Here is a 24830-nt window from a genome sequence, read left to right on the forward strand (position 1 = left end):
AAGCTGTGTGTGACGTGGATTTCTGTGGTCTGCTGTAGTGGAAGCCTTCTTTATTATGTTGAAATGTTATTTTAAACTCTTTCTGCTTGAGTGTCTTATTTTTAATATCTTTTTCAAGACTTTTTTTGGGGGGGTCAACTGCTTTGAACCTCATTTTATAATCTTCCTTTAGATCACTTTTTTTTTTCCTTTCATGAAAAAACTCTTCCTGTTGAAGTCATTTGAAATAAACACTCTGCATTTCTCTTTACTAAGTAGCATTAGAATTGTCTTTTTTAAAAATTAGTATCGGGTATTCATGAACTAAGAGACTAGGATTTGAGGAATAAACTGCCAGTTGCTTTGTAAGTGTTAATAAAAATCTGTGTTGCATAGAAAAATAACATTTCAAGCCTTTAAGTGGTAAGCTCTCTGAATAGGGTGAAGGGATCATAGAATTTATGGTTTTACAAAAATGCCTTCTTTCTGTGCTGTGATTCTTATAATTTCTAAGTTAATTGCCCAAATTCCTGAGGACAGCTCTTAGACTCCCAAACAGCTTCTAAGCAGTTTAAAAACATGTATTTACATTTTATAATTACATTTTAACAGCTTAAAAATGAATTGCACAATTCCTTGCTTTCTTAAACAAAATATGATGAGCATAATTTACATTTTCTGGATGATTCAGCTTCATAAGTTTTGTATGATTACTATTATATAGTGATACCTTCAAGTTTAATTGGAGCATATTAGGATGTATACCTTGATCTAAATAAGTTTAGAGAAAATGCATTTAAATAGTAGTGCTATTTTAAATGTAATTTTTTAGAACAGTTTTTGATTCATAGCAAAATTAGGTCGAACGTATAGAGATTTCCCTAATACTCCTTGCCCCAACACAGGCAGCACCACCCCCACTATCAACATCCCTCACCAGAGTGGTACATTTGGTACAAGTGATGAATCTACACTGACACATCATTATCATCTAGAGTCCATAGTTTACTTTATGGTTTACTCTTGGTATTGCACATTCTTTGGGTTTGGATACATTTATAATGACATGTATCAACCATTATAGTATTATACAGGAGAGTTTCACTTCCCTGGGCATCCTCTATGCCCCACCTAATTATCCCTCCCTTTCCACCTCCCTCCTTCCAAACTCCTGGCAACCACTGGTCTTTTTATTGTCTCCCTAGTTTTGCTTTTTCCAAAAACCATATAGTTTGAAATAAACAATATGTAGCCTTTTCAGACTGGCTTCTTTTACTTGATTATATGCATTTAAGATTTCTCCGTGTTTTTCCATGGCTTGATAGCTCATTTCTTTTTAGTGCTGAATAATACTCCATTGTCTGGATATACCACGGTTTATTTACCCATTCACCTACTGAAGGGCATCTTGGTTGCCTCCAAGTTTTGGCAATTATGAATAAGGCTGCTATAAACATCCATGTGCAGGTTTTTGTGGGACATAAGTTTTCAACTCCTTTGGGTAAATACCAAGGACAATGCTGGATCATATGGTAAATATATGTTGTAAGAAGCCCTTAAACTTTCTTCCAGAGTGGCTATACCATTTTGCATTCCCACCACCAAGGAATGAGAGCTCCTCTTGCTCCACATTCTTGCCAGCACTTGGGATTGTTAACATTTTAGATTTCCACCATCCCAGTAGGTGTGTAGTTCTTTTAGGATTCCTGGGATGAATTCCTGTGTAGAGAAGGACTTTTCCCCTCCACAACACCAAGTACTTCTCAGACACCAGCAGTGTGTCTGAAAATTCAACTTAAATTCTGACACTGTCTTCCTGGAGATAGCATCAGATCCCAAGGTTAAGGATTCCGTCCTACAAGACTGCTCTCCACCCCCTACCTCAGATAACACTTGCAAGTTCTAGGCTATTACCTGTGCTTCTCACTGATCAGGTATAGATTAGAGGCTCCAGCTACCTCCTCCTTAAGTTCAATTTATTTGCTAGAGTGGTTTTGTAGACTCAGGGAAGCACTTACTTAGGTTTACGAGTTTATTACAGGTCATGATAAAGGACACAAATCAACAGTCAGATGTAGGATGAGATTCCAAACAAAGGAGCTTCTGTCCTTGTGCAGCTTGGGCCCTGGCTTGGTGATATATGCAAGTGTTCTGGTTTCCCAAGTGTGGAAGCTCTCCCAAAAGGGCCAAAAAGCTGTCCTCTTGGGTTTTTATGGGGCCTTCATTACATACTCATAATTGGTTAATGCATTGGCCTTTGGCTAATTCAACCTCCAGCCTCTCTTCCCTTTCTGGAGGTTGTGGGGTGGGACTGAAAGTTCCAACCCTCTAATCATATGGTTGGTATCCCTGGCAACCAGCCGCTGACCTTGGGTGGGTTCAAGATTCACCTTCATGAGTAACAAGACACCCATTTCACCTTTATGGCTCTGAAGTGTTTTCAAGAACTGTGGCTAAAGACCGAATATATCTTGAGAAATATATTCTGGTCATCTGACCAAATATATATTTCTTATAAATCATTATGTCGCAGTAGTGTTATCTTGTTTTAATTTGTGTTTCCTGATGACATAGGATGTGTAGCATCTTTTCATATGCTTACTTGTCATTTATGTATCTTCTCTCGTGAGGTGTTTTTTAAGGTCTTTGGCCCATTTTTAATCAGGTTGTTTGTTTTATTATTGTTGATTTTAAGAGTTCTTTGTATATTTTGGATAATAGTTCTTTATGAGATGTGTCTTTTGCAAATATTTTCTCCTAGTCTGTGACTTATCTTTTTATTCTCTTGACAGTGTCTTTAGCAGAGCAAAAGTTTTAATTTTAATAAAGTCCAGCTCATCAATTATTTCTTTCAAAGGTCATGCCTAATGTGTTATATCTAAAAAGTCATCTTGAAACCCGTGGTCATCTAGATTTTCTTCTATGTTATATTCCAGGATTTTTATAATTTTGCATTTGACAGGTCTTTGATCCATTTTGGTTTATTTTTGTAACGGGTGTAAGATCTGTCTCTAGATTCATTTTTATACATATTGATAACCAGTTTGACTACTGTTTGTTGAAAAAACTTAACTTTGCTCCATTGTATTGCTTATTTGTCAAGGTGAGTATATTTATGTGGGTCTATTTCTTGACTTTCTGTTCTGTTCATTGATTTGTCTATTTTTTCACAAGTACTACAGTGTATCAATTACTGTAGGTTTATAAGTTAGTCTGAGAGTAGTTATTTTTTAATAGGGTTTTTTTTTTGTATTTAAATGTCTTGTAGCATACTATTTGTTATCATGTGTAGTACTGTTGCTGGCAGTACTTTTCTGTTCTCTTCTTTTGATTTGCTTCTCTTGATAGCCAAATTTATTGGATTTTATCTAAATTAAGAGAACTGGATTTCAGGAGGACTTCTTTAGGAATCAGATGAATGCATGTGCTAGGTTCCATTGCTCATAAAACTTTTTTTCTTTATGCATTCTTGTTATTGCCAGATAGCGTGTCTGGATTGGTGAGTTGTTGCTGCACATTGTCTTGCATAATTGTGCTTTTTCTTTTCCTAAATAGGTTTGTGTTTTTATTTAACAAAAACCATCTTAATTATGTAATTTTGAAAAATGTAAATGAAGAAGAGTTTTTTTTTTTGTTGGGTGTTGGGGAAAACTAATTGTCGACATTTTAGTAGGAAATATAAAGTGAAATCTTTGCTTAGTAATTTTTATTTTTTTATTTTTTGGTTTATATATAAAGAATGATTTCAGGGAGAGGTATTTTTTTGTTGGTTTTTTGGAGTTCTCTTGTCTTGCCTGTATTTAGTTTCAGGAAACATGTCTTTTGGACTCATTGTTTTTCATTTTTGTAGGAAAATGAAGTAATGAGTTTATTTTTTGCAAATACATATGTGTATATTAGAAAGTTTTCTGCTTCTAAGCGTTTGATTGATTTTTTTTTTGACAGAGCTAAACTTGAGTAAATGAGAAACGGAATTTTTTTTGTTTCTGAAAGTTGCATTGAAATTCAGTCAAAATAGAAACAGTTCTAGCTGTGTGAGGAATAAAGTCAGTTTTAAAAAAAGGAAAATAATGTTGAGACAAAGAGTAGAAAAGCATTGCAGAAGGTATACAGTAAACACTTGATTAATTGATTAATTGGTTCTACTTTGCTTTTAGAAATGAAAAAAGTGCATACATGTGGTTTAGAAGTCTGCCTTTCTCTTTTAGGTGCATAGTTTTGGGCTAGTCTCTTAACCTTTCTGAGCCTTTGTTTTCTTATTTGGGTTTACTGTTGCTTTAAGTGTAGCTAGAATTTTAAATGATCATCAATATGACACACTGACCCATGCTGGTTGTATGTATTTTATGTGATACTTATATTCTTTTTTTTTTTTTGATGTAGTGTTCCATGATTCATTGTTTGCGTATAACACCCAGTACTCCATGCAGTATGTGCCCTCCTTAATAACCCATCACCAGGCTAACCCATCCCCCCCCCCCTGTCCCCTCTAAAACCCTCAGTTTGTTTCTGAGTCCATAGTCTCTCATGGTTTGCCTTCCCCTCCGATTTCCCCCCCTTCATTTTTCCCTTCTTACTATCTTCTTTTTTTTTTTTTTTTAACATATAATGTATTATTTGTTTCAGAGGTACAGGTCTGTGATTCATCAGTCTTACACAATTCACAGCACTCACCATAGCACATACCGTCCCCAATGTCTCTCACCCAGCCACTCCATCCCTCCCACCCCCCACCACTCCAGCAACCCTCAGTTTGTTTCCTGAGATTAAGAGTCTCTTATTGTTTGTCTCCCTCTCTGGTTTCATCTTGTTTCATTTTTTCCTCTCTTCCCCTATGATCCTCTCTCTTGTTTCTCAAATTCCTCGTATCAGTGAGACCATATGATACTTGTCTTTCTCTGATTGACTTATTTCGCTTAGCATAATACCCTCTAGTTCCATCCTTGTCGTTGCAAATGGCAAGATTTTTTTGATGGCTGCATAATATTCCATTGTATATATACACCACATCTTCTTATCCATTCATCTGTTGATGGACATCTAGGCTCTTTCCATAGTTTGACTGTTGTGGACATTGCTGCTATAAACATTGGGGTGCACGTACTCCTTTGGTGTGATACATATATTCTTAAAAAGCAAAATTTTAATTGACTCTTTACATAACTTTTAAACTTATTGGAAAACCTATTTAAAAGATTCTTTAATGATACCTATTGCAAAGTAAATCATCACTTTCTAATTTCTTAGTTGTTCATAGTAAGGGTTCCTATAATAGGGATTCTTGGCTTCCAGGGAAACATCCATTTTCAAACAGACCTTTGTAGTTAAGTGTTTTATAAAATGTAAACAGGGTTTAATAAGGGCCAGATTACCTTTGGGAGATTACCCCCCCCCCCCATGAAACAGAGCCCTGAGGAGGTATTCTTTAGTTACTGTGTTTCAAAGATAAAGCCTTCCTCACGACTTCTGTTACTCACTGCGTGGTGAAATTTACTTCCAGATTTGTCAGCTGATGAAAGAACACAAAGAAAAGAATTATGAGGGTAAGGAACGTTTCAGACTGAGTTGCAGAAGTGGTTTATTTTACTAGCTTGTATTTATGACTTGAATTTTTAAATACTGTGTAGGTTTTGAGACTAATACTGCTTTCTGAGACAACCATCTAGGTAAGATTACCTTATCATCATGGCTTGTTGGCACTCTGGTAACTAAAGCCCCACACCTTGAATTTAGAGGGCAATTGCCTTTTATATTGTGTTCCTCTCCTTAGCAAAGAATGCTACTTGGGAGGGGTCAGTATTAGCATATCGTACAGTCTTTTAAATTTATCTCTACAGTATTTCATATTTTTTGATGCTGCTGAAAATGGTATTGCTTTTTAAATTTGTTTTCCAGTTGTCGATTGCTTTCATAGAAGTACAATTGATTTTTATATATTGACCTTGTATCCTGTATCCTTGCTAAAACTCATATACTAGTTCTAATAGAGTTTTTTGGTAGATTACTTAGGATTTTTCACGTATGTGATCATATGGTCTTGCAGAGAAAATTAGTTACACTTCTTTATTTCCAATCTGAATACCTTAAAAAAAATTTTTTTTTTAAACTAACAAGGGCTTCCACTACAACACTGAATAATGAGAGTGAACATCCTTGTTTTGTTTCTGATTGTAGGGGTACCTTTCGTCATGTAAGAATTACGTTAGTCGTAGGTTTTTTATAGAAGTCCTTTGTCAGAAGAAATTTTTTTCTATTGCCTATTTAATGAGTGTTTTTTTAAATCATAAATGCATGTTATGTTTTATTAAGTACCTTTTCTGTATCTTTTGAGGTGATCATATGATTTATATCTTTTATTAACATGGTGAATTACATCAATTCATTTTTGAAAGTTAAACCAACCTTAAATTTATAGGATGAACCAGTCATCATGTATTAGCTTTTGAAGGATTTTGCGAGTGTTTTGATGAGAAACCTTTCCTGTACTTCCCTTTGCTTGTAAAATGCCTTTGGTAACATCGTTAATGAAAAGAGTTGGGAAAGATTCCCTTCTCTTCTGCTTCCTGAAAGAGTTTGTGTAGAGCTAGTATCATTCCTTAACTGTTTAATAGAATTCACCACTGATGCCATTTGGGCCTTTGGTTATATTTTGGGAAGATTTTAAATTATAAAATAAATTTCTTTAATTGGTATAGAACTATTCGCATCTTTGTAATTTGTCTTTCAGGACATTTGTTCATTTCTTCTGAGTTGTTTAATTTACTGGCATTGTGTTCATTTATAATATTCTTTTTACCATTCTTTTAATGTCTGTAGGATCTGTCCTTGTGCCCCCTTGTAGCTCCTGATGCTAGTAATTTGTGTTTTCTCTCTTTTAGCCTAGTGAGACAATTAATTTTATTGAATTTTTCATGTAACCAGCTTTTGATTTTGTGCTTTTCTCAATTGATTATCTATTTTGTCTTCATTGGTTTCCTCATTTATCATTATTTTTTCCTTTCTTCTTATATTTGGTGGTATTGGCCTAGACATAGATAAATGGGTCACATTACAGAGTCCTGAAATGGACCCCTACACAGATGCTCAATTGGTTTTTGAGAAGCGTTCAAAATTAATTCAAGGGGGGGAGGATAGTATTGTAAAGAAACTATATGATAATAACTAGGTATTGGTATTGAAGAAAATGACTCTAAAACCCTAACCCACATGGAACAAAAAGAAGAAAAATTACTTCAAATGAGTCCTAGATTTAAATTTAGTAACCAAAACTGTAGAATTTCTTGAAGAAAAAATAGAAAATCTTCACGACCTTAAGACTAGTCAGAGGTTTTCAGATAGGACATAAAAAAGCATAAGCAAATAACAACAAAGCCCTGATAAGTAGGGCTTCATCAAGATGTGAACTTCTGTTCTTTGAAAGATACTATTAAGAAAGCAAGCTACAGTGTGGGTGAACGTGTTTGCAAAACTTATATCTGACAACCACTTGTTTTTTTTTTTTTTTAAAGATTTTATTTATTTACTTGACAGAGATAAAGTGAGAGAAGGAACACAAGCAGGGGGAGTGGGAGAGGGAGAAGCAGGCTTCCCGCGGAACAGGGAGCCCGATGCGGGGCTCGATCCCAGGACCCTGGGGTCATGACCTGAGCTGAAGGTGGACGCTTAACGACTGAGCCACTCAGATGCCCCACTTATATCTGACAACCACTTGTATCCAGAATACATAAACAACTCTTACAACTTTATAACAAGACACATAGTACAACTTAAAAAAATGAGCAAAATATTTAAATAGACACTTCACAAAAAGATGTATGAATAAGCAATAACACAGTTGAAACCGTGTTCAAAAATATTAGTCACTGGTGAAATTCAAATTAAATCACAGTGAGCTAATACCTCACAGTCACTAGCAGGGCTGAAATATAAAAGAGTGACCATGCTAAATGTGGGATGGACACTACATCAACTGGAATTCTCATACATTGCTGATGGAAATATAAAATGGGACAAACCCTTTGGAAAACAGTATAGAAGTGTCTTAAAAAGTAAAATCTACACTTCCATATGAGGCAGTAATCCTCCTCCTAAAAATTTACACAAGAGAAATGGAAACATATGTCCACACACAGACTTGTACGAGAATGTTCGTAAAAGCTTTATTCACAATAGCCCCAGACTGGAAGTTACTCATGACCCATCAGTTGGTGAATATATAAATATATTGTAGTATACTACTCAGCAATAAAAAGTAATGAACTACCAATGCACACAACAACATAAAAAGATTATGTTGAGTGAAAGAATTTGGACCCAAGGGTCCATACTATACTGTGCTTATCATATGAAACGCTATAAAAAATCAGATTTAATGTAGCCTGACAGAAAGCAGATAAGTGGTTGTTTTGAGGCCAGGGGAGGGGAGAATAACAGGCAATGGGCCATAAGGGAACTTTTTGGAGTGTTGGAAATAGTTGTTGATTGTGGTGGTACTTAGGTGTACATTGTTAAAATTTTTCAAACTGTACCCTTATAATGGGTGTATTTTATTATGTGTAAAGTATACTTCAATAAGAGGAGTTTCTTTTTTAGGGCTTTTTAACTCTGGCTGTATTTCAGAATCATCTGTTAAGCTTTTTTAAAATGCACATTCTTCTAGCTCATGTCATACTTAAGGAATCAGTCTCCAGCATTAGGCCTGCTCATTTGAGGCATTTAAAAGTTTCAGAGGTGATTCTGATTCTTAGTGGGACTTCAGAAATAATTTTTTTTTCTTTGCATGACTCTTTATTCCTAAGGTTCCCAAGATCTAATAAAGTCAAATTGTATGTATAAAATACATTACTCATTTTTCTCATGTTATTCATATCCCCACTTTTACTAATGGCTTTAAAAAGACCTTGAGTCTATTTTATTTATTTGGAAGTTTTCTGTTTTTAATAGCCTATGCTTACATTGTTATAATAGAAAATAGAAGCAAAAAAGAAAAAAATTTGCCATTATACTGCAGTTTTGAGTATATGAAATGAGAAGGTTGGAATGTCCTGTCTAATCGTCCAATCTCATAAACCTAATTCCTAACAATTCAATGCATTTTCTTCTGGGTATCTTTGTTTGCTTGTAGGAAAGGGACACATACCTAGTATTATGTATTTTCAGATATTCATTTTTATATTTAAATAGTCTGTGTTGAGTGCCTGCTCTGTGGCAACCATAATACTTGATCCTGGGGATAATGAGCCAAGAGACATCTGCTGTCCTGTAATCTGCTGTCTGGTGGGAGGCTAGATAAAGACCAGATAATAACACTATATATATATATATATATATATATATATATAGTAGCAAGTGTTACAGAAGACAGTTGTGGAATGAGATTACATAGTAAAAATTAAAACCTTTTCTGTCCCGTTCATGCTAGTTGAGAGCCATGCTTTGAAAAGTTTGCTTTTTCAAAAGCATTCAGTACTGCTTAGGTAGTATGATGATGACTCATTTGGATAAAACATTTTACACATTTATAATTAAAATACTATTTTTTCCTCTTATTGTTAGAGGTTTTGTATTTTAAAATAGTAAGAAATCTTAAGCATTTGACTTCAGTGACAAAAAAATTGAAAAAAATTTCACTTAGCAAATATAAGTACCTTTTCAAGTTTTCCTTTGTAATTGTCACTCACTTATGTGCTATACAACATTTTGTTACTAAAACAACAGTAGTAGTTTGAAAATGGCAGTTTGTTCTAGCAGCATGTTTTTGATGGTGGCAGAGGGGTTACTAATGTTGGGATGTGTCAAATACAAATGTTTTTAAGAATATATTACACAAAATCCTACTTGCAGTTAATATTAATGGAGAGTATATAGGATGGACGTTGTGTGCTTGTGTAAGTTCAAGAAACGCAGGGTTAAATGAAGTTAAACATTTTTATCTCTGGGACTTTTCCTAAACCTTTAATATGTTACATCCTGGGTCTTTAAGATAGGGCTGTAGTACACAGTGACTCTGTATTTGACCATGGAACCCTTTCTGACTTGCTTTATACTTCTATGGGTAGATATCTAAGGAGAGAAATGAGTGCCCAGTAGAATCTTAAAAAACAACAACAACAACAAAAAACCCCAAAAAACCGTAGTGGCATCTTTTAAAGATGCACAATAATTTTAATGTTAAAAACATTGTTTAACTGGACATGATTTGTGGCTTATAAGCGCTAGATATTTTATATTTATATACTGAACGTTGGGAATTAATTTATATGTAACAAAATCAATTCTCCATTCTTAAATCCTTAACTGGGAGAGGAAAGTGAAATTGATGTTTCTCTTACGTTTCAGAACAAAGTAGAAGAGATGACTTAGAAGCTTTAGGTCATATGTTCATGTATTTTCTGAGAGGCAGTCTTCCTTGGCAAGGTTTAAAGGTAATTGTTTTTGTGTTTCCTTTTGAATTTTATAAATTGCTAATATGTTAAGGTTCTATCTTCCAAGTAGTTAATTTTAAAATCACCACCTTCTCAAGATTTTTTTTCCTTTCTGTTTTAGGCTGACACATTAAAAGAGAGGTATCAGAAAATTGGAGATACAAAACGAGCCACACCAATAGAAGTGTTATGTGAAAATTTTCCAGGTAATGAATAACACCACAGTGGTACATGTGTTTATACACAGAAAACCAGAGCAGTTAACTTCCATTGCTCAAGTTTATGACTGTTTTTCATGCTTAAAAAAAATGAGTTCAAAGTATGATTTAAAAGATGTCAGTGTTTGATGCATAGACCACAGGGACAATTTGTTTATTTGCTCTGTTAAGATGGATTTAATATAAGAAAATCCCATTTTTTGATAGTGTTGACCAATATCAGCTAAAATATCAGTGACATACTTTTAATAAGTTAAAATACTTGCTGAGAAATGCCAGCTATAAAGTTTTGGTGCACAGTGTTAGTCATTTGAGTCTCATTGTCAAGCTCAAAGGAGGTGTGTGATGTTTGATTTACTTTTCAAAATACATTAAGATCTTACAAACCTTAGTACTTTTTGGCTAATGTTACATTGGGGAGCTTTATAAAAATAGTTTTACTTCCATGGGAAGTTTTGGCAATTCAGATTAAGCCAACAAAAATTTACTTAAGATTCCTAAATCAATTAAGAAATAAGAATATTGTGTTGCTAATGTTGTTAAGTAAAAAGTGAACCAAACTGGGAGGTCCCAGACTGAGTTCATACCTCACTTCAATATTCGCACGTCTTCCTGTCTGTTGCTGGGCATCACTGCTGGGGTGCAGCAAGCAGCATGATCTCAGGGAGCCCTTCCTCAAGTTTGCTTCTGTTATTCTTGGACAGCAAACTTTAATTACATATTTTTCATCTTTGCTGTAACATCAGAACTGGAAGATGAAAAATGTATTGACACTAGCAGTGTAGGTGTAGGCAGACTTGGCTGTGTGTTATTAGGAAGCGTATACACATTTCTGCAGGATAAAATGGGGGTGTCAGAGTCACTTAACCAGGTAATTAGCTAGAACGTGGAATAGTGAGAGTCACCCCATGAGGAAGGTCACTGGGTGCCACTCTCATTGCCTGTTGGGCAGTGCATGATCCTGTTCTCACTGGCCACTGTCAGTGAATTGAATCAGAAAAACACGTGAGAGTAACCTTCCATTTCTCACTACAGTGATTTCCTGTGCCCTGATGGTGAAACCCTGTTTTACGAATTGCTCACCGTTTTACCTGTTGATTTTTATGGCTTTTTCTTTCTTTTCCTTTAGGAAAGTAGGATCTTTAAGAAAAATACTTATCTCTAATACATTTGGGAATTACAGTGGCACAGAGAAATTTATGTATTACCAAGTAATTGTTATATGACTGGAAATTCGAAGAAAAATTAAACTCTGCTGCTGTGTTTTATTTCTGAGATCTCTTAGCTTTATTTTGTTTGGTTAGAATTCTGCTCATGGCCCAAATTAGGATTTTGAATCCTCTGTTGGTCAGTTCCTGACTATGTCTGATGGTAAAAGAAATCCATCAAGCTAGTGCAGATGCTTTCATATATAAATCAATTCCCATTAGTATTTTAAATAAATTTTTAAGTTTATGAGCGGAGTATGGTGCTTGTGTTTAAGTAATTATGCTTTATTAAGTTGCTAATTCAATCTTTAGTACTATCCAAGGTTTCTATTCAAAATAACAATGTAAAATAAAAATTTTAGCTTTTCCTAATGAAATGAAGCAAATGTATTTGTTAAATAAAACCTCTTGTTTCTCCCTTGACCCTATTTTTTTCTTCCCTTCTCCTTTTTAATTTCTTTGTGATTAAGTTCCCAAAGTTTCAAATTGCAGTAGAATTTTGTTACTTTTTCATATTTTTATAACACTGTGTTTTTAGACATTTAAATCATTTTATTATTAATGAGTATATAGAGATGTATAGTCAATAATTTTTATTCCTTTCTAGAAGAAATGGCAACATATCTTCGTTATGTAAGAAGGCTAGATTTTTTTGAAAAACCAGACTATGACTACCTAAGAAAGCTTTTTACTGACTTGTTTGATCGAAAAGGATATATGTTTGATTATGAGTATGACTGGATTGGTAAACAGTTGGTGAGTACTCTGTGCTATATAATGAAAGATTATTTGTAGTACTTTTTTTCCCATAGTACAGCTTCTTCAGTGAAAAGAGTTGAAGACAAATAATTTTTTTAAAGGATTCATTTTATTTCATCTTCCTGGGCATTTTTAGGCAGCATAATTCTAAAATTATTCTTTGAATTTTATAAAAACCCCACATTTGGATCCCCCTGATTTTTGAAGTAATGAGTTATTTTCAACTTTTCATCCCTGATTTATTTCTTACTATCAAATATAATTATTTTTGGGGCGCCTGGGTGGCTCAGTTGGTTGGGCAACTGCCTTCGGCTCAGGTCATGATCCTGGAGTCCCGGGATCAAGTCCCGCATCGGGTTCCCTGCTCGGCAGGGAGTTTGCTTCTCCCTCTGACCCTCCCCCCTCTTACGCTCTCTCTCTTTCTCCCTCTCATGCTCTCAATCTCTATCTCATTCTCTCTCAAATAAATAAAATCTTTTAAAAAAAATAATTTTTTTTTGTATAATATCCTGTTACTTTAAAAGATCAGTTAGTCCTTTGTTTTATTTCAGCCATTTCTCAAAACATTTGTAAAATAAAATTATAGGTTTTAATTATACTAGTAGTTTTAGGTTATGTCTTGAATAGACTGATACTTAAAAATTGGAGCATGTTTTGGGTTTTTAAAACTGTTCTAAGTTTTTGTAACTTAAAAAATTAGTCTTGACTATAACTGTAGGATTGGTGCTCATCACTTAAAGGGACACATCATGAAATTCTTTGAAGAGACAACTTTTAAAATATTTATTCTCACTATTTTTTTTAATAAGTTAGAATGTCTTACAAAACTTTCTTTAATTGTGACTTGCTGTTGGCGAATTTTTGTCCATATTTGGAACTACCAAACTCAGATTCATGTATTTTTGAACAACTGACTTATTTCAATGTTTAATCTATATTTTTCTTAGATCCAAAGTGAATTGACTATATAAGTCTCTCCTGAGTCAAAATATTGACAATAAGCCATTTTATTAGCTTATTTTAAAAATCATTTCCTTATTTTCTTAAAATGATTTATTCTGTTTATACATTAGCTTTGAAAATGAGAGACATAAATAAATACACTTTCATTTTTCTGATATGAAAAAATAACCTGAAAGTAAAGACTCCATTAGAAAGTCTTTTATTGATATAAAAGTGAATGCTTGATAAAGTCTTTAAACATTTTTGAAAATAATGTAAAAAAGTAGCTATGTTCTCTTGTTTTAACTTATTTTTAGTGATATATTTCAAGAATGATATCATTTTGTAAGGCTTTACTTTAAGTATCTTTTATTATTTCCTTGATTCCATGAAGCAGCTAAGTAATTTTGAGTACGACTTCTGAAATAGAATGTATTGATGCTAATTCTTGTACCGTAGCCTACTCCAGTGGGTGCAGTTCAGCAAGATCCTGCTCTGTCATCAAACAGAGAAGCACATCAACACAGAGATAAGATGCAACAATCCAAAAACCAGGTTTGCTGCCCTTTCAGATATGAAAGATCTTGATTTGCTTCTGTATTACTTTCTGACAGTTTACAAATCAATTTGGTTTTTTACCATGCCCAGATGATAGGTTTACAGGTGTGCCTATGTGTATGTGTGTGTGGGAGCACATATTTACACATGTAGATAGATTTTGGAGGATTGAAATACATTTTTTTCTTCAATAGATAAAACAGATGATATACACAATCTTATCAAGGATCGAGAATGCATAGATTTACAGCAAATAAACCATTTCCCCCTCATGTTCACTCTTTACTAGTTTAAAAATCACATGAAAATGTTTAATGATAAATTTCTAATTAGTGGTATAAATTAGTATAAACTTTGAGCAATATTTGATACTCGTAGAGTGCAAGTGTTTGGGTATCTTGTTGGAATAAATTATAATAGCAGTTGATCTTTCTAACTGCAGTCTAATTTAGCTCAATAAATTATTTGCTGGGTTTCTGCCCTCTGAAAGCTACTATTCTGCATGTTGCAGAAATGCACAAGTAAGGAAAACAACATAACCTATAAGAAACTATTTTGTAATGAGTGGCTAAGAGCTCACTCAGTCTCTGGAATCAGACATACCTGGATATGACTTGATCTTGGACAAATTACTCTTATCTTTCAAAGCCTTAGTTCTCTCATCTGCGAAACAGAAATAATGTCTGTTAATTCCTATAAGCATTCAGTAAATCTCAACTCTCATGGCTAGTGTTATTGTTATCAGAATTACTACAATAAATTCACAAGTAACTATATTACCAAACAGTGTAACCTCTGTCACATGAAATATATTAATAAAGTGCCATGGAAGATCATTGGAATATGGGGGATCTGGAAAGATTTTATGCAGAAGGTGGCTTTTGAGTTGAGCCTGAAGAATGAATGGGATTTTTTAAAGACAGATGAAAGAATAAGGGCATTTTGGGGAGGGTGAACAGTGTAAAATAGGAAGCAGAAGTTTAAAAATGTAGTTTGAGGAATAGTGAGCATTTCAGTTTGCTTTGAGCAGAGAGTAGGTTCTATGCAGACAGTAGGCGTAGCAGATAAATAGAGAGTGAAGAATTTGTATTTCCTGGGTAAGGTAATTGAAAGCTGTTGAAATTTTTGAGTGATGTTCTTGCTTTTCTCTTTTTTGTAAAAAGCTTGATTTAATCCATCTTTGACATAAAACATTTTCCTCATTGGAAGTTAAATAGCATCTTTAGAATTTTCAGTTATAACCCTTTCTGGGGAAGGATAATGTGCTATCCTTTTTTACTCATATCTTTTATCCCATCGGAGTTCCAGTGAGTTAAATAAGAGATGAAAATCAAAGGAAAGAACACAACACAATAAAAATCATAGCAAAATAAAATGCTCCATTTAGGGGATATTGAACAATAGTAAGCTTTAAAGTACAGCCAATTAAGACAGAGTAGTTTTAGAATTTTGCCTTAGAAAAATTGGGACAATAAAGGATCTTAAATACAAATTTCTTCAGATATAAATTAGTACTAGTTGATAGTTTGAATACTATGGTAAGATGCTGCATATAGAAAGAAATGGCTCTAAAGTGAAGACTTGGAGTTTGTGTTTTATAAATCAGAATTAATTTTTCAGTTGGATGAAGATCAATAATTCATGTTCTCTGCAGATGTCCTCTTGGGCTGTTAGGTACTATAATGAGAAACTCTTCTTTAAATGTTAAATTCAATTATAATTCAAATGTCTTCAAGTTGAACTTTCTGTGTGTTTCAGACTTGTCTTCCTAGCTAGATTGTGAGCTCACTGAAGGTGGGAACTATGTTTTATTTGTGTAGTCCTTGTTGCACTAAATGTAGGGAGTCGATTTTTGCTTTTCGTTTTGTGTTTTTTCAGGAAACCCTTTAGGGTAGCTTATGTATTAAGTTTGAAACCTGGATATGCGGACTGTCACCATAATAGAGAAATTGTATATCTCAAAAACTTCCTAAACATCAGTGAAGCAGTAAACATTTCAGGTGTATGAGAAACTTGAAATTGACAGTCGCAAAAGAACATTTAGTTAAATGACTAAAATGTTGCAGTGTCCCCAGGTAAGCAGTTTTACCCTAGAGTTGGTTGTTGAAGTTCAGGATCCCGTGACATCTCAGGGAAGGTGTTAGATGCCTGTCACGATTGGTTCTGAGGAGAGGCTGGGGAGTTATCTTCTTAAAGAGGTCCATGACCCTTACATGTTACCTGTCGCTCTAGGCAGTATTTAGGTGTTTGTCTCCATTTTAGCACCATTTTCATTCTTTCATCTTCTTTAGATTTAATCTCCTCTAATTTATCTTAGTTTAAGCTACACACCTGCTAAATTCTGGTCCTGAACACGGAGGGTTTAACGAAAAGACCTAGAACTGTCGTAATTGCTGTGATGATAGACTTCATGATGCTTCATACTTCTTACGTAATTTTGCATTGTACAGTTTAATTTGGGAAGCTTAGTGCCAGAACATTTATTCATTGTGCCTGTTTGGACTTAACATCTCTTCTCCCCTAGGCCTACTCCGGCCACTGATGGGTTCAGGCTCCCAATGGCCCAGTATACTTGGCACTTTGTGGCAAGTTTTTTTTTTTTTTTTTTTGGCAAGTTTTTCTTGACTTCGGTTGAAAAAGAAAGAAAGTAAAGAGCACCAAAGACTTTAAATGTATGTCATTGTATTAAGGAGCTAGTTAGTACTACTGGCAGAGCAGTTGGCTCTTGAGTTTGAATCCCTGCTGTACTTCTTGCAATGTCTTTGACCTTAGTCAGTGTTTAGTCTCAAGCCTCTTCATCATTGAGGTGAGGATGATATTGTCTCTCTCAAAATGGGATAGCACATGCAAAGCAGCTAATGCAGAACCAAACATGTAAAACAATCTTAAAGATTGTATTCCTTCTTTTTATTAATGCTGTCCACATTTTCCTGAAACCTAAAAACTGACCCCTACAAAGCAGCTACTCCTAATTCTGCTAGTAGATTATTATTAGTTTGTGGTTATTGCCATGCCAATTTGCCAAGTCCTATAAAAGCATCAAGAATTATCAGCCTATCATGGGAATGGGTTCCTTAATTTGAACCAGATAAAAGGAGATCAGGGAAGCAAAGGGATTCATATAAAGTAGGATTGTCACTTAATAAAAAAAAAATTGCTTGTCATATCCTCATAGTGTTCTTCTGTATAACACCTGTCACTTTTTAAAGGACTTTCTGTTTTCTCATATTGACCTCACAATCAGAAACATGGTACTTAAGCAAGAGAGAAAAGTTTTCTAGGATCTAAGTACAGCTGTTTAAAGACTATTTTTGTTTAAATCTTGCTAGAAGTAGTTCCTCATCAGAAAACCAAGGGGGACCTCTACTGTAAGAAAATATAGTAGATGGCATTTTAGTACTTTGGTGATTTATTTGGAATGCTTTCCTGGGCACATCATTTTTACTTCCCTTGTTCTTTGTTAACTTCATTTATAAAATTGGAGGGTGGAGCGTATGATATCTAAAGCCCTTTCACTTCTAAATTCTATGGTTCTGTTTTATTTTTGTGGTTGATCATTACCTAATGGTAGCCATGTGACGAAAACCTCTCCACATCCAGTATGCAAAGATAACTGCATCTGTGATTCAGAATAGCCAGGGTATTTTAAATTTCCTTTTATACGTTTGTTTTCTATATTATAAGGATGAGATGTTTAACATATTGGGTTTTTCTTCTTCCATGCATGCCACATGCATTAAATAAATGGCAGTCGGCAGACCACAGGGCAGCTTGGGACTCCCAGCAGGCAAATCCCCACCATTTGAGAGCTCACCTTGCAGCAGACAGACATGGTGGCTCGGTACAGGTATTTTCTGATTTTTGCATGAGTGATTATTTCCCAAATTTATACAACTAACCCTTTTTTGGAACTCATGGCATGACTTCATATCCTAATGAAAAACTTGTTGCTGAACTCTCCATAATTCTCTTCCTTTGTATTTAACCAAAGAGTAAAATTAACATGGTCTAGGAAGACCACCAGGGATACTATGATTTTGCCTTTGTTCATTTTTGCAAGTATATGCAACAGTATTTAAGTTAAGTCATACTCACAACAGGTTAGAAAAACAAACTGTATTACTTGAAATATGTGTTAAGCTTGATTTTTCAGTAATAAGTTCAGACTTTTTTAATGCTGTAAGTAATAGAACACTTTTATAACTTTTCCCTTTCATCAATCATTCCTTCTTTAAACTTCAGTCAATTAAATAGATAGGAAATTTTTTATCCTTAGTACTCAGAAAATACTTTCTGATTAATTGCTCAAATAAACATGACCCCAATTGTTATAATGGTATATTTTGTTTCTAGAAAATACCAGATGGAGAAAATAATTTCAAGAACAAGTATTTATTAAATACTCCCCTCAATTTTCTGGCTATTTCTAAAAATTTAAAGCAGTCCTTTATTTTTTTGAAGTGTTCATTCCTCCTTCCTTCTCTGTACCCTTAGAATACTTTATCTTGCCTTCCCATGCCCCCTAAATTTTCATCTTTTATGTGAATGTAGAAAGGAGAAGGTTACCAAGTCTCTTATTTCTTTTAAAATGCTAATTTAAGGTAATTTAAATGCTGGTTTAAAATAATTGAGATAATAAATGTTATCTCCATCCATTTCAATTTAGAACTTTCTTTTAAAGTTTTGATTTTTTTCTCCACATATTTCCACTTGACTAATTTTCCATTATGTTTTACCAAATTTGCATTTTTCTTGGTGAATATGTAGATATATTTAGTCTGTTGGATCCCAGCTCTGGATTTTATTCTTTCTTGATTTGAATTCTAAAAGTCAGTTCTTGATTAAATCTTATAAGTTCTCATGTTTTTCTCACCATTAAATTTTAGAGGTCATTTAAAGTATGTAATCAAATATTTTTATAGGACTTTGTAGTCTGTGGACCTTTCAGTCCTGTGTAACAGAGGTATTTGATGAGGACTTAGAGGCAAGGGTGCCTGAATTGTAAAAAAATTTTTATGACTCCAATTCATGGCCTTGGAAAAGTTAATAGAGCAAATTATATTTAGTTTCCTAGCACAGACTGGATGGTGTGTGTGTCTGTATACGTTTACTCGTTTCTAAGTGTTGTATGTTACAATAGCAGGTGTCTTGCTCAGTGTTCAGGGATATCTGCAACAGTTACAACACTATTAGAAAGCTCTCCGGCCATCTGCACCATTATCACAAATGTGTTATTTTCTTAGTTTCTTCTTACTCTGTGGGATTCGCAGTGGTGGCTCATGGGATCTCCAGACTATCACAGGGTGAATGAGTTTGATTATTGGCTCATCACTCTAGTACTGTATGTTCTCTTTTTTCATATGTTCCCCAAGAGACATTTCCACTCCCCTCTTCTCTCACCATCTCTTTAAAGCTGCTCTGCCTTCGGAGACTACATCTGGCTTCATCCTAATATTCAATACATGATCATTTTTACTTACTAGAATTTTAGTAATACATAAGTAAAACAAAAAATTTTACACTATTTTCATTGACTTCCTGAATATATTTTACACCATTAACTAACCTGACATGACAGACATTAAGCAAGCTTCACTCTTGTGAAAAATTTACTGACAGCCTAAGTGGGCTCATGCCTGAACATTGTTCTTTCCTAAAATATTGACTTCATTTATGCCTTATATCCTACCCGTGTAAAAAGTTTGAAAAGTTACAATATGACACTTGTATAATTGGGCTCATAAAATTGTAATTTAAAGCTAGTAATAAGAAGAGGAAAGAAAAGTGCCTAAAATCTAAGCTAATGTGATCATTATTATAAATATAATACTACATTGGATTCTGAACAAAGGAAGGGAAACAATGTATTCAGTTATTCTCATTGTCTGATAAAGGGAAAAGATAAAGAGAAAATAAAAAATTAGCCTTCAGCAAATACTAAGGCCCTGTTGTCGAATAGTTTCTTAGGAAAGACATTACTGTAATAAGTTGATAGCTATGTGGTGAGAAATAAATATGGTACAGATTTAGGATATTTGGAAGCAGAATCAGGAGTTACCCCAAATAAGCGAGTTGGGGCCTGTGGCATTCGTCCCTCATCTATCACTGAAGTGTTTTCCTGGAGCTCAGAATGGCTCTCAGTGCGGCACTACAAAGCATTCTGGGCTGTTTCCAGTTGACCTGCAGGATGAAACCTCTTGCGGGGCGCCTGGGTGGCTCAGTCGTTAAGCGTCTGCCTTCGGCTCAGGTTATGATCCCAGGGTGCTGGGATCGAGCCCTGCATCGGGCTCCCTGCTCGGCGGGAAGCCTGCTCTTCCCTCTCCCACTCCCCCTGCTTGTGTTCCCTCTCTCGCTGTGTCTCTGTCAAATAAATAAATAAAATCTTAAAAAAAAAATAAAAAGACGAAACCCCTTGCTATTTTGACTTATAGAAGGTTCCTGGATATTCATTATTTCAGATGTGTTTTTAATAGGAACTGAATGGTGGAGTCTAAATTTGAACTCCTTGTTTTTCCAGAATTACTATATGTATTACAGGTCAGACATCTGGTTTGCCAAGTTGATCTCATTGTGTTTAAGAACACAAGCCCTAGAGTCAAATTCGAGTTTAAAATCTATGCCATAGATGATTCATCAGTAAAATGGAAATTTTTTTCAGGTTTTTAAAGATTATTTATTTGAGAGAGAGAGAGGGAGAGAGAGAGCAGAGTATGTGAGAACATGAGGGGCAGAGGGAAAAGCGGGCCACCTGCAGGGCTCGATCCCAGGACCCTGAGATCATGACCTGAGCCGAAGGCAGATGCTTAACCGACTGAGCCACCCAGGCGCCCCAGTTAATGGAAATATTAATAATACTTCTACCTCATGGTTTTGTCGTGAGAACTTAATTTAAAAAGTATTAGCATAGAAGGTGGGCCTTATGAAGTACAAATACTAGAATAATCTATTGCTTTTTCAGATTAAGAAACTTGATTAGTCTCTGGGAAGTAAAGTCTAGTGGTACAGCCCAAAGAAAGCATTGTCAAATTGGAATTTATCTAATTTTATTCTGTATCTTTAGTGTAATCATGTTAATCCACTTACCAGAAGGATCCAGCTACACGTTTGATAAATTTTTCCCACACACGAGATTAAAAATTATATTCAAATATCTGTAGACGATATTTTGAATTTGTTCTTGGCTTTTATGTGTTTTGGAAAAGCTCCCAGGGCAATCAGATGTATTCCTCTCTGCTCCCTTTAGAATCCTTGGTAATAAATATGGCTGAGAAACTTAGACCTAGCACTTTCAGTTTCTTGGCCAGTTGTTATTCAGCAAATATACATAAATGTCTACTAAGAGGTACTAGGCATTGTACTGGAGTCTTTGAATAAAGGGAAGAATGACAAAGATAGGGTGCCTGTCCCCATGGAGCTTTCAGACAGTGGGGGAGGTTAATTAAATAGGCATTGTGGTAAGCGGAGAACATATAACGTGCTATGAGAACATATTTAGAGGCACCTGACCTGGATTTAGTGGGTTCAGATTTCCTGGAAAAAGCGAAACTTTTTTGTATTCTGTTTTTTCACCTGTTTCTAAAGTGAAGCATCAGTAGGAGGAGTTAGCAGATGGAAGGGGTCTAGAGAGGACCGTCCCAGGCAAGAAAGCAGCACACGTAAGGTGGTGGAGGAGGGAGAGACATCCTGAGCAATTGACTACAGTCCAGTCAAGCCGGTGTGTGTATTGAGAAATGAGACTGAGGGGTAGGCAGGAGGCAAGTCCTGAAGGACCTAATAGGTCTCATTATTACATTTGGACTTCATTTGAGGATATTGGGTGGCCGTAAAGAGAATTAGATAAGCAAGGTAACTCTATTAGTGTTTTTTCTAAGGATGGCTTTTGTTGGAGACTAGGCTGAAGGGAGAACAAGTCTAAGGCAGGGACACAGCTCTCAGAAGTCCAGCTGAGGGAAAGTGATGGGTAGCAGAGATGAAGAGAACTGAGAGGATTTTCAAGATAATTAGAAGGTAGAATTTAGTTTGGTGTCAGGGCTGAGGGGGAAGGTCATGTCACTTGTCCCTTTTTGACGTGTCTCTGCCTGGCAAACCAGGATGTCCAAAATGAGGTTTTTAAAATGTACCGCTGATGGCAGGTAGTGCTCATCTGGAATCACATGGGAACTGTGCCTTTCACTGGAGCACGGCTCCTTTGAGCTCAAGGTCAGCTGAAATCCCGGTCCTGGAAAGCGGAGAGGCAACTTCGAGCAGAGGGAGGAAGACAGATGTTAGGGGCACTATCGGAAGACTACTTCCCATGAGATGGTGTAGGTCCCGATCGTTGGGAAATCTCCGCTAGTCGTACAGCCTTTGGTTGCAGTTAAAGGAACACTGTTGAGTCTGAGCCCCTGAGGGGAGAAGGGCGGCCTCACAGACGGTGCTGCTGTGGCGTGCAGCCGGGCACCGTGTGTGGAAGTGAAGGACGAACGTTACCTGTTGTGCTGGGCACTCTGGGATTTTCTTCAGTGTAACTGGAGACATACACATGCAGGTGAGGATAGCAGAAAAGAGTGAGACGAATGTATTTCGAAATGGTAAGGAAACATGCGTAGTTACAAGTCAGAGGAATAGCAGGTGCCACACCCCAGCCCGTCCTCCATTGTGCTCATCATTAAAACTCCCCTTTCTAAAACATGGCCAGTAACCGCTTTCACTTTGCTTTCTCACATCTTTCAAAACACACAGGTACTCACAAGGGGGAGAATCAAATGATGAGTACAGTCATGTCTTTCTGTTCCATTTTCCAGGGCACTGAAATCTGTAAAAGAGAGTTTGTACAAGGAGAGTAGTGGGGTGCCATTAGCAGATAAGTCATGTCCAGCTCAGCTCTGTCAGTTTAGCTTAGTAAATGCCTTGTCCAGGTGTCACTGCGGTAAATCAGCATTACAAGTTTATTTTCATATCCTTTTACAGAAACTTTTACAGTAACGTCTCAAAAGGCTAGAATACTCAGAGTATAGTGCTCTGCTTTGTACTTCTGTAAGTGAAAGTAAAACCATTTTGGTTTATCTTTGCTGAAAGTCTGAGAATCTCACTGTGCCTTCAGGTCATCAGTTGGAATATCAAGAGGATCAATTATAACCCCAGTTCTAGGTTTTAGAATATGTAAGAAAGTTCATTTCATGTAATACGTGTGAACCCTAGCAGGGGTCCAGAAAACTCTTTGGAAATTACTCTTAACTATATCTCATTTATTAGTGTGCTTTCTTATAGATGGCTTTTAGAAAAAGCTTAGGGCATAAGTAAGATATATAACATTTTAGTATTTCTAATATATTTATTGGATAGAGGGCGATCTGGTTGATTAAGATAGTGAGCCTCTGTTGTGCACTTGGTAGCATGCTTACAGTAACTCAGATAGAAATTAGAAAGGTGGGGGCGCCTGGGTGGCTCAGTTGATTAAGCGACTGCCTTCGGCTCAGGTCATGATCCTGGAGTCCCTGGATCAAGTACCCGCATCGGGCTCCCTGCTCGGCGGGGAGTCTGCTTCTCCCTCTGACCCTCCCCCCATCTCATGTGCTCTCTCTCTCTCAAATAAATAAATAAAAATCTTAAAAAAAAAAGAAATTAAGAAGGTGGTACTATAACTCATTTGTATGAATTCATTGTATTTGGAAAGTGAATTAAATTAGCCTTATAAAGTCATTGACTACAAAGATACCGTGTGTTATCTTTGTACTCAGAAGTCTATGTGAGTGACTTCTTTTGGAATTAGATGCCGCAGGCAGCCATCATCACTTCTCTCCCGCCCTGAGCTGCAGCCTGTTTCCACACCCTCCCCTTAAACTCTGGTGCACTAAAAGTGACACCACATCTGATGCCTTTTTATTTATTTATTTATTTATTTATTTATTTATTTATTTATTTATTTATTTATTTATTTATTGGTAACACCTTAAAATAAGAACTGTATTAAGTTTCTTACCAAAGTGGGAATATCAGAGAAAATTTCTTTAAGATTTGGTAATATCAGAGAAAATTTCTTTAAGAACAAGAACAAAAGCCCTGTAAAACACCTGAATTATTTTTTTTAAATGTCAAACCTCAAAGCAGCTGTCATTTTTTAGATGGACTTTCATTAGAAAAATCAGCTGATGAACACCAGTATTTCAGAGACTCCTATATGTTCCACTTCAAGTTATAATTCTAGAAATGTTACCTAAATGGGATCATTCTTTAGAATTTGGTTGATAAAAATGATTTGTGCATAGTTGTTTGGTTGATTTAGGTGTCTAGGAATATGATGACATGCTATTTATAATAATGTGTCTTTGTTTTTTCTTTGTAAAATCCCTTCCTAAAAGATACTAGTTTTCTTAAGTGAAAACAATTTTAATTGTCACCAGTATTAAGTAGGCCGCTTCTATAGGAGAACTCTGTCATTACGTTGATTCTCTTCTTAGCCCGGGATGTTAGCCTTTACTCAGAGAGTTAGGGAATCTGGGAAACCAAAGAGAAATTACATTAAAAAAAAAATACATAAATGAAGATACTGTTTCTTTCTGGTCTGGTTCTGGTCAACCAGGTGGAATGAGATTTGAAACATTTCACTAAAATTAAACTTATTAAAGTCAGTTATGACTTTGTGTGAACTGAAGTAAGTCAGATTATATAATTACCATGTTCATACAGTTGCTCTTGCTGGAAATTTAGAATACTTGGGTTATGAATTTTCAATAATGCCGCTTAAAGTAAGGGAAGGCACG

The 24830-nt window shown here is 35.4% G+C and overlaps 1 protein-coding gene across 8 annotated transcripts in view; it reads left to right on the forward strand.

The window, feature by feature from the left end:
• The window catches only part of CSNK1G3 (casein kinase 1 gamma 3), a 107299-nt gene that overhangs the window by 67977 nt on the left and 14492 nt on the right, over positions 1-24830 (forward strand). For 2 of the 8 annotated variants that reach the window (XM_027605455.2, XM_027605458.2), the window contains 5 exons: positions 10318-10403; positions 10525-10609; positions 12437-12585; positions 13990-14085; positions 17840-17935. In XM_027605455.2, coding sequence (XP_027461256.1) covers positions 10318-10403; positions 10525-10609; positions 12437-12585; positions 13990-14085; positions 17840-17935 — 512 coding nt within the window. The remainder of the gene's footprint in view (positions 1-10317; positions 10404-10524; positions 10610-12436; positions 12586-13989; positions 14086-17839; positions 17936-24830) is intronic. The other 6 variants (XM_027605457.2, XM_027605459.2, XM_027605461.2 and 3 more) reach the window with 3 other exon arrangements.

The sequence above is a fragment of the Zalophus californianus genome, chromosome 5, assembly GCF_009762305.2.
Source record: "Zalophus californianus isolate mZalCal1 chromosome 5, mZalCal1.pri.v2, whole genome shotgun sequence".
NCBI classification, from domain to species: Eukaryota; Metazoa; Chordata; class Mammalia; order Carnivora; family Otariidae; genus Zalophus; species Zalophus californianus.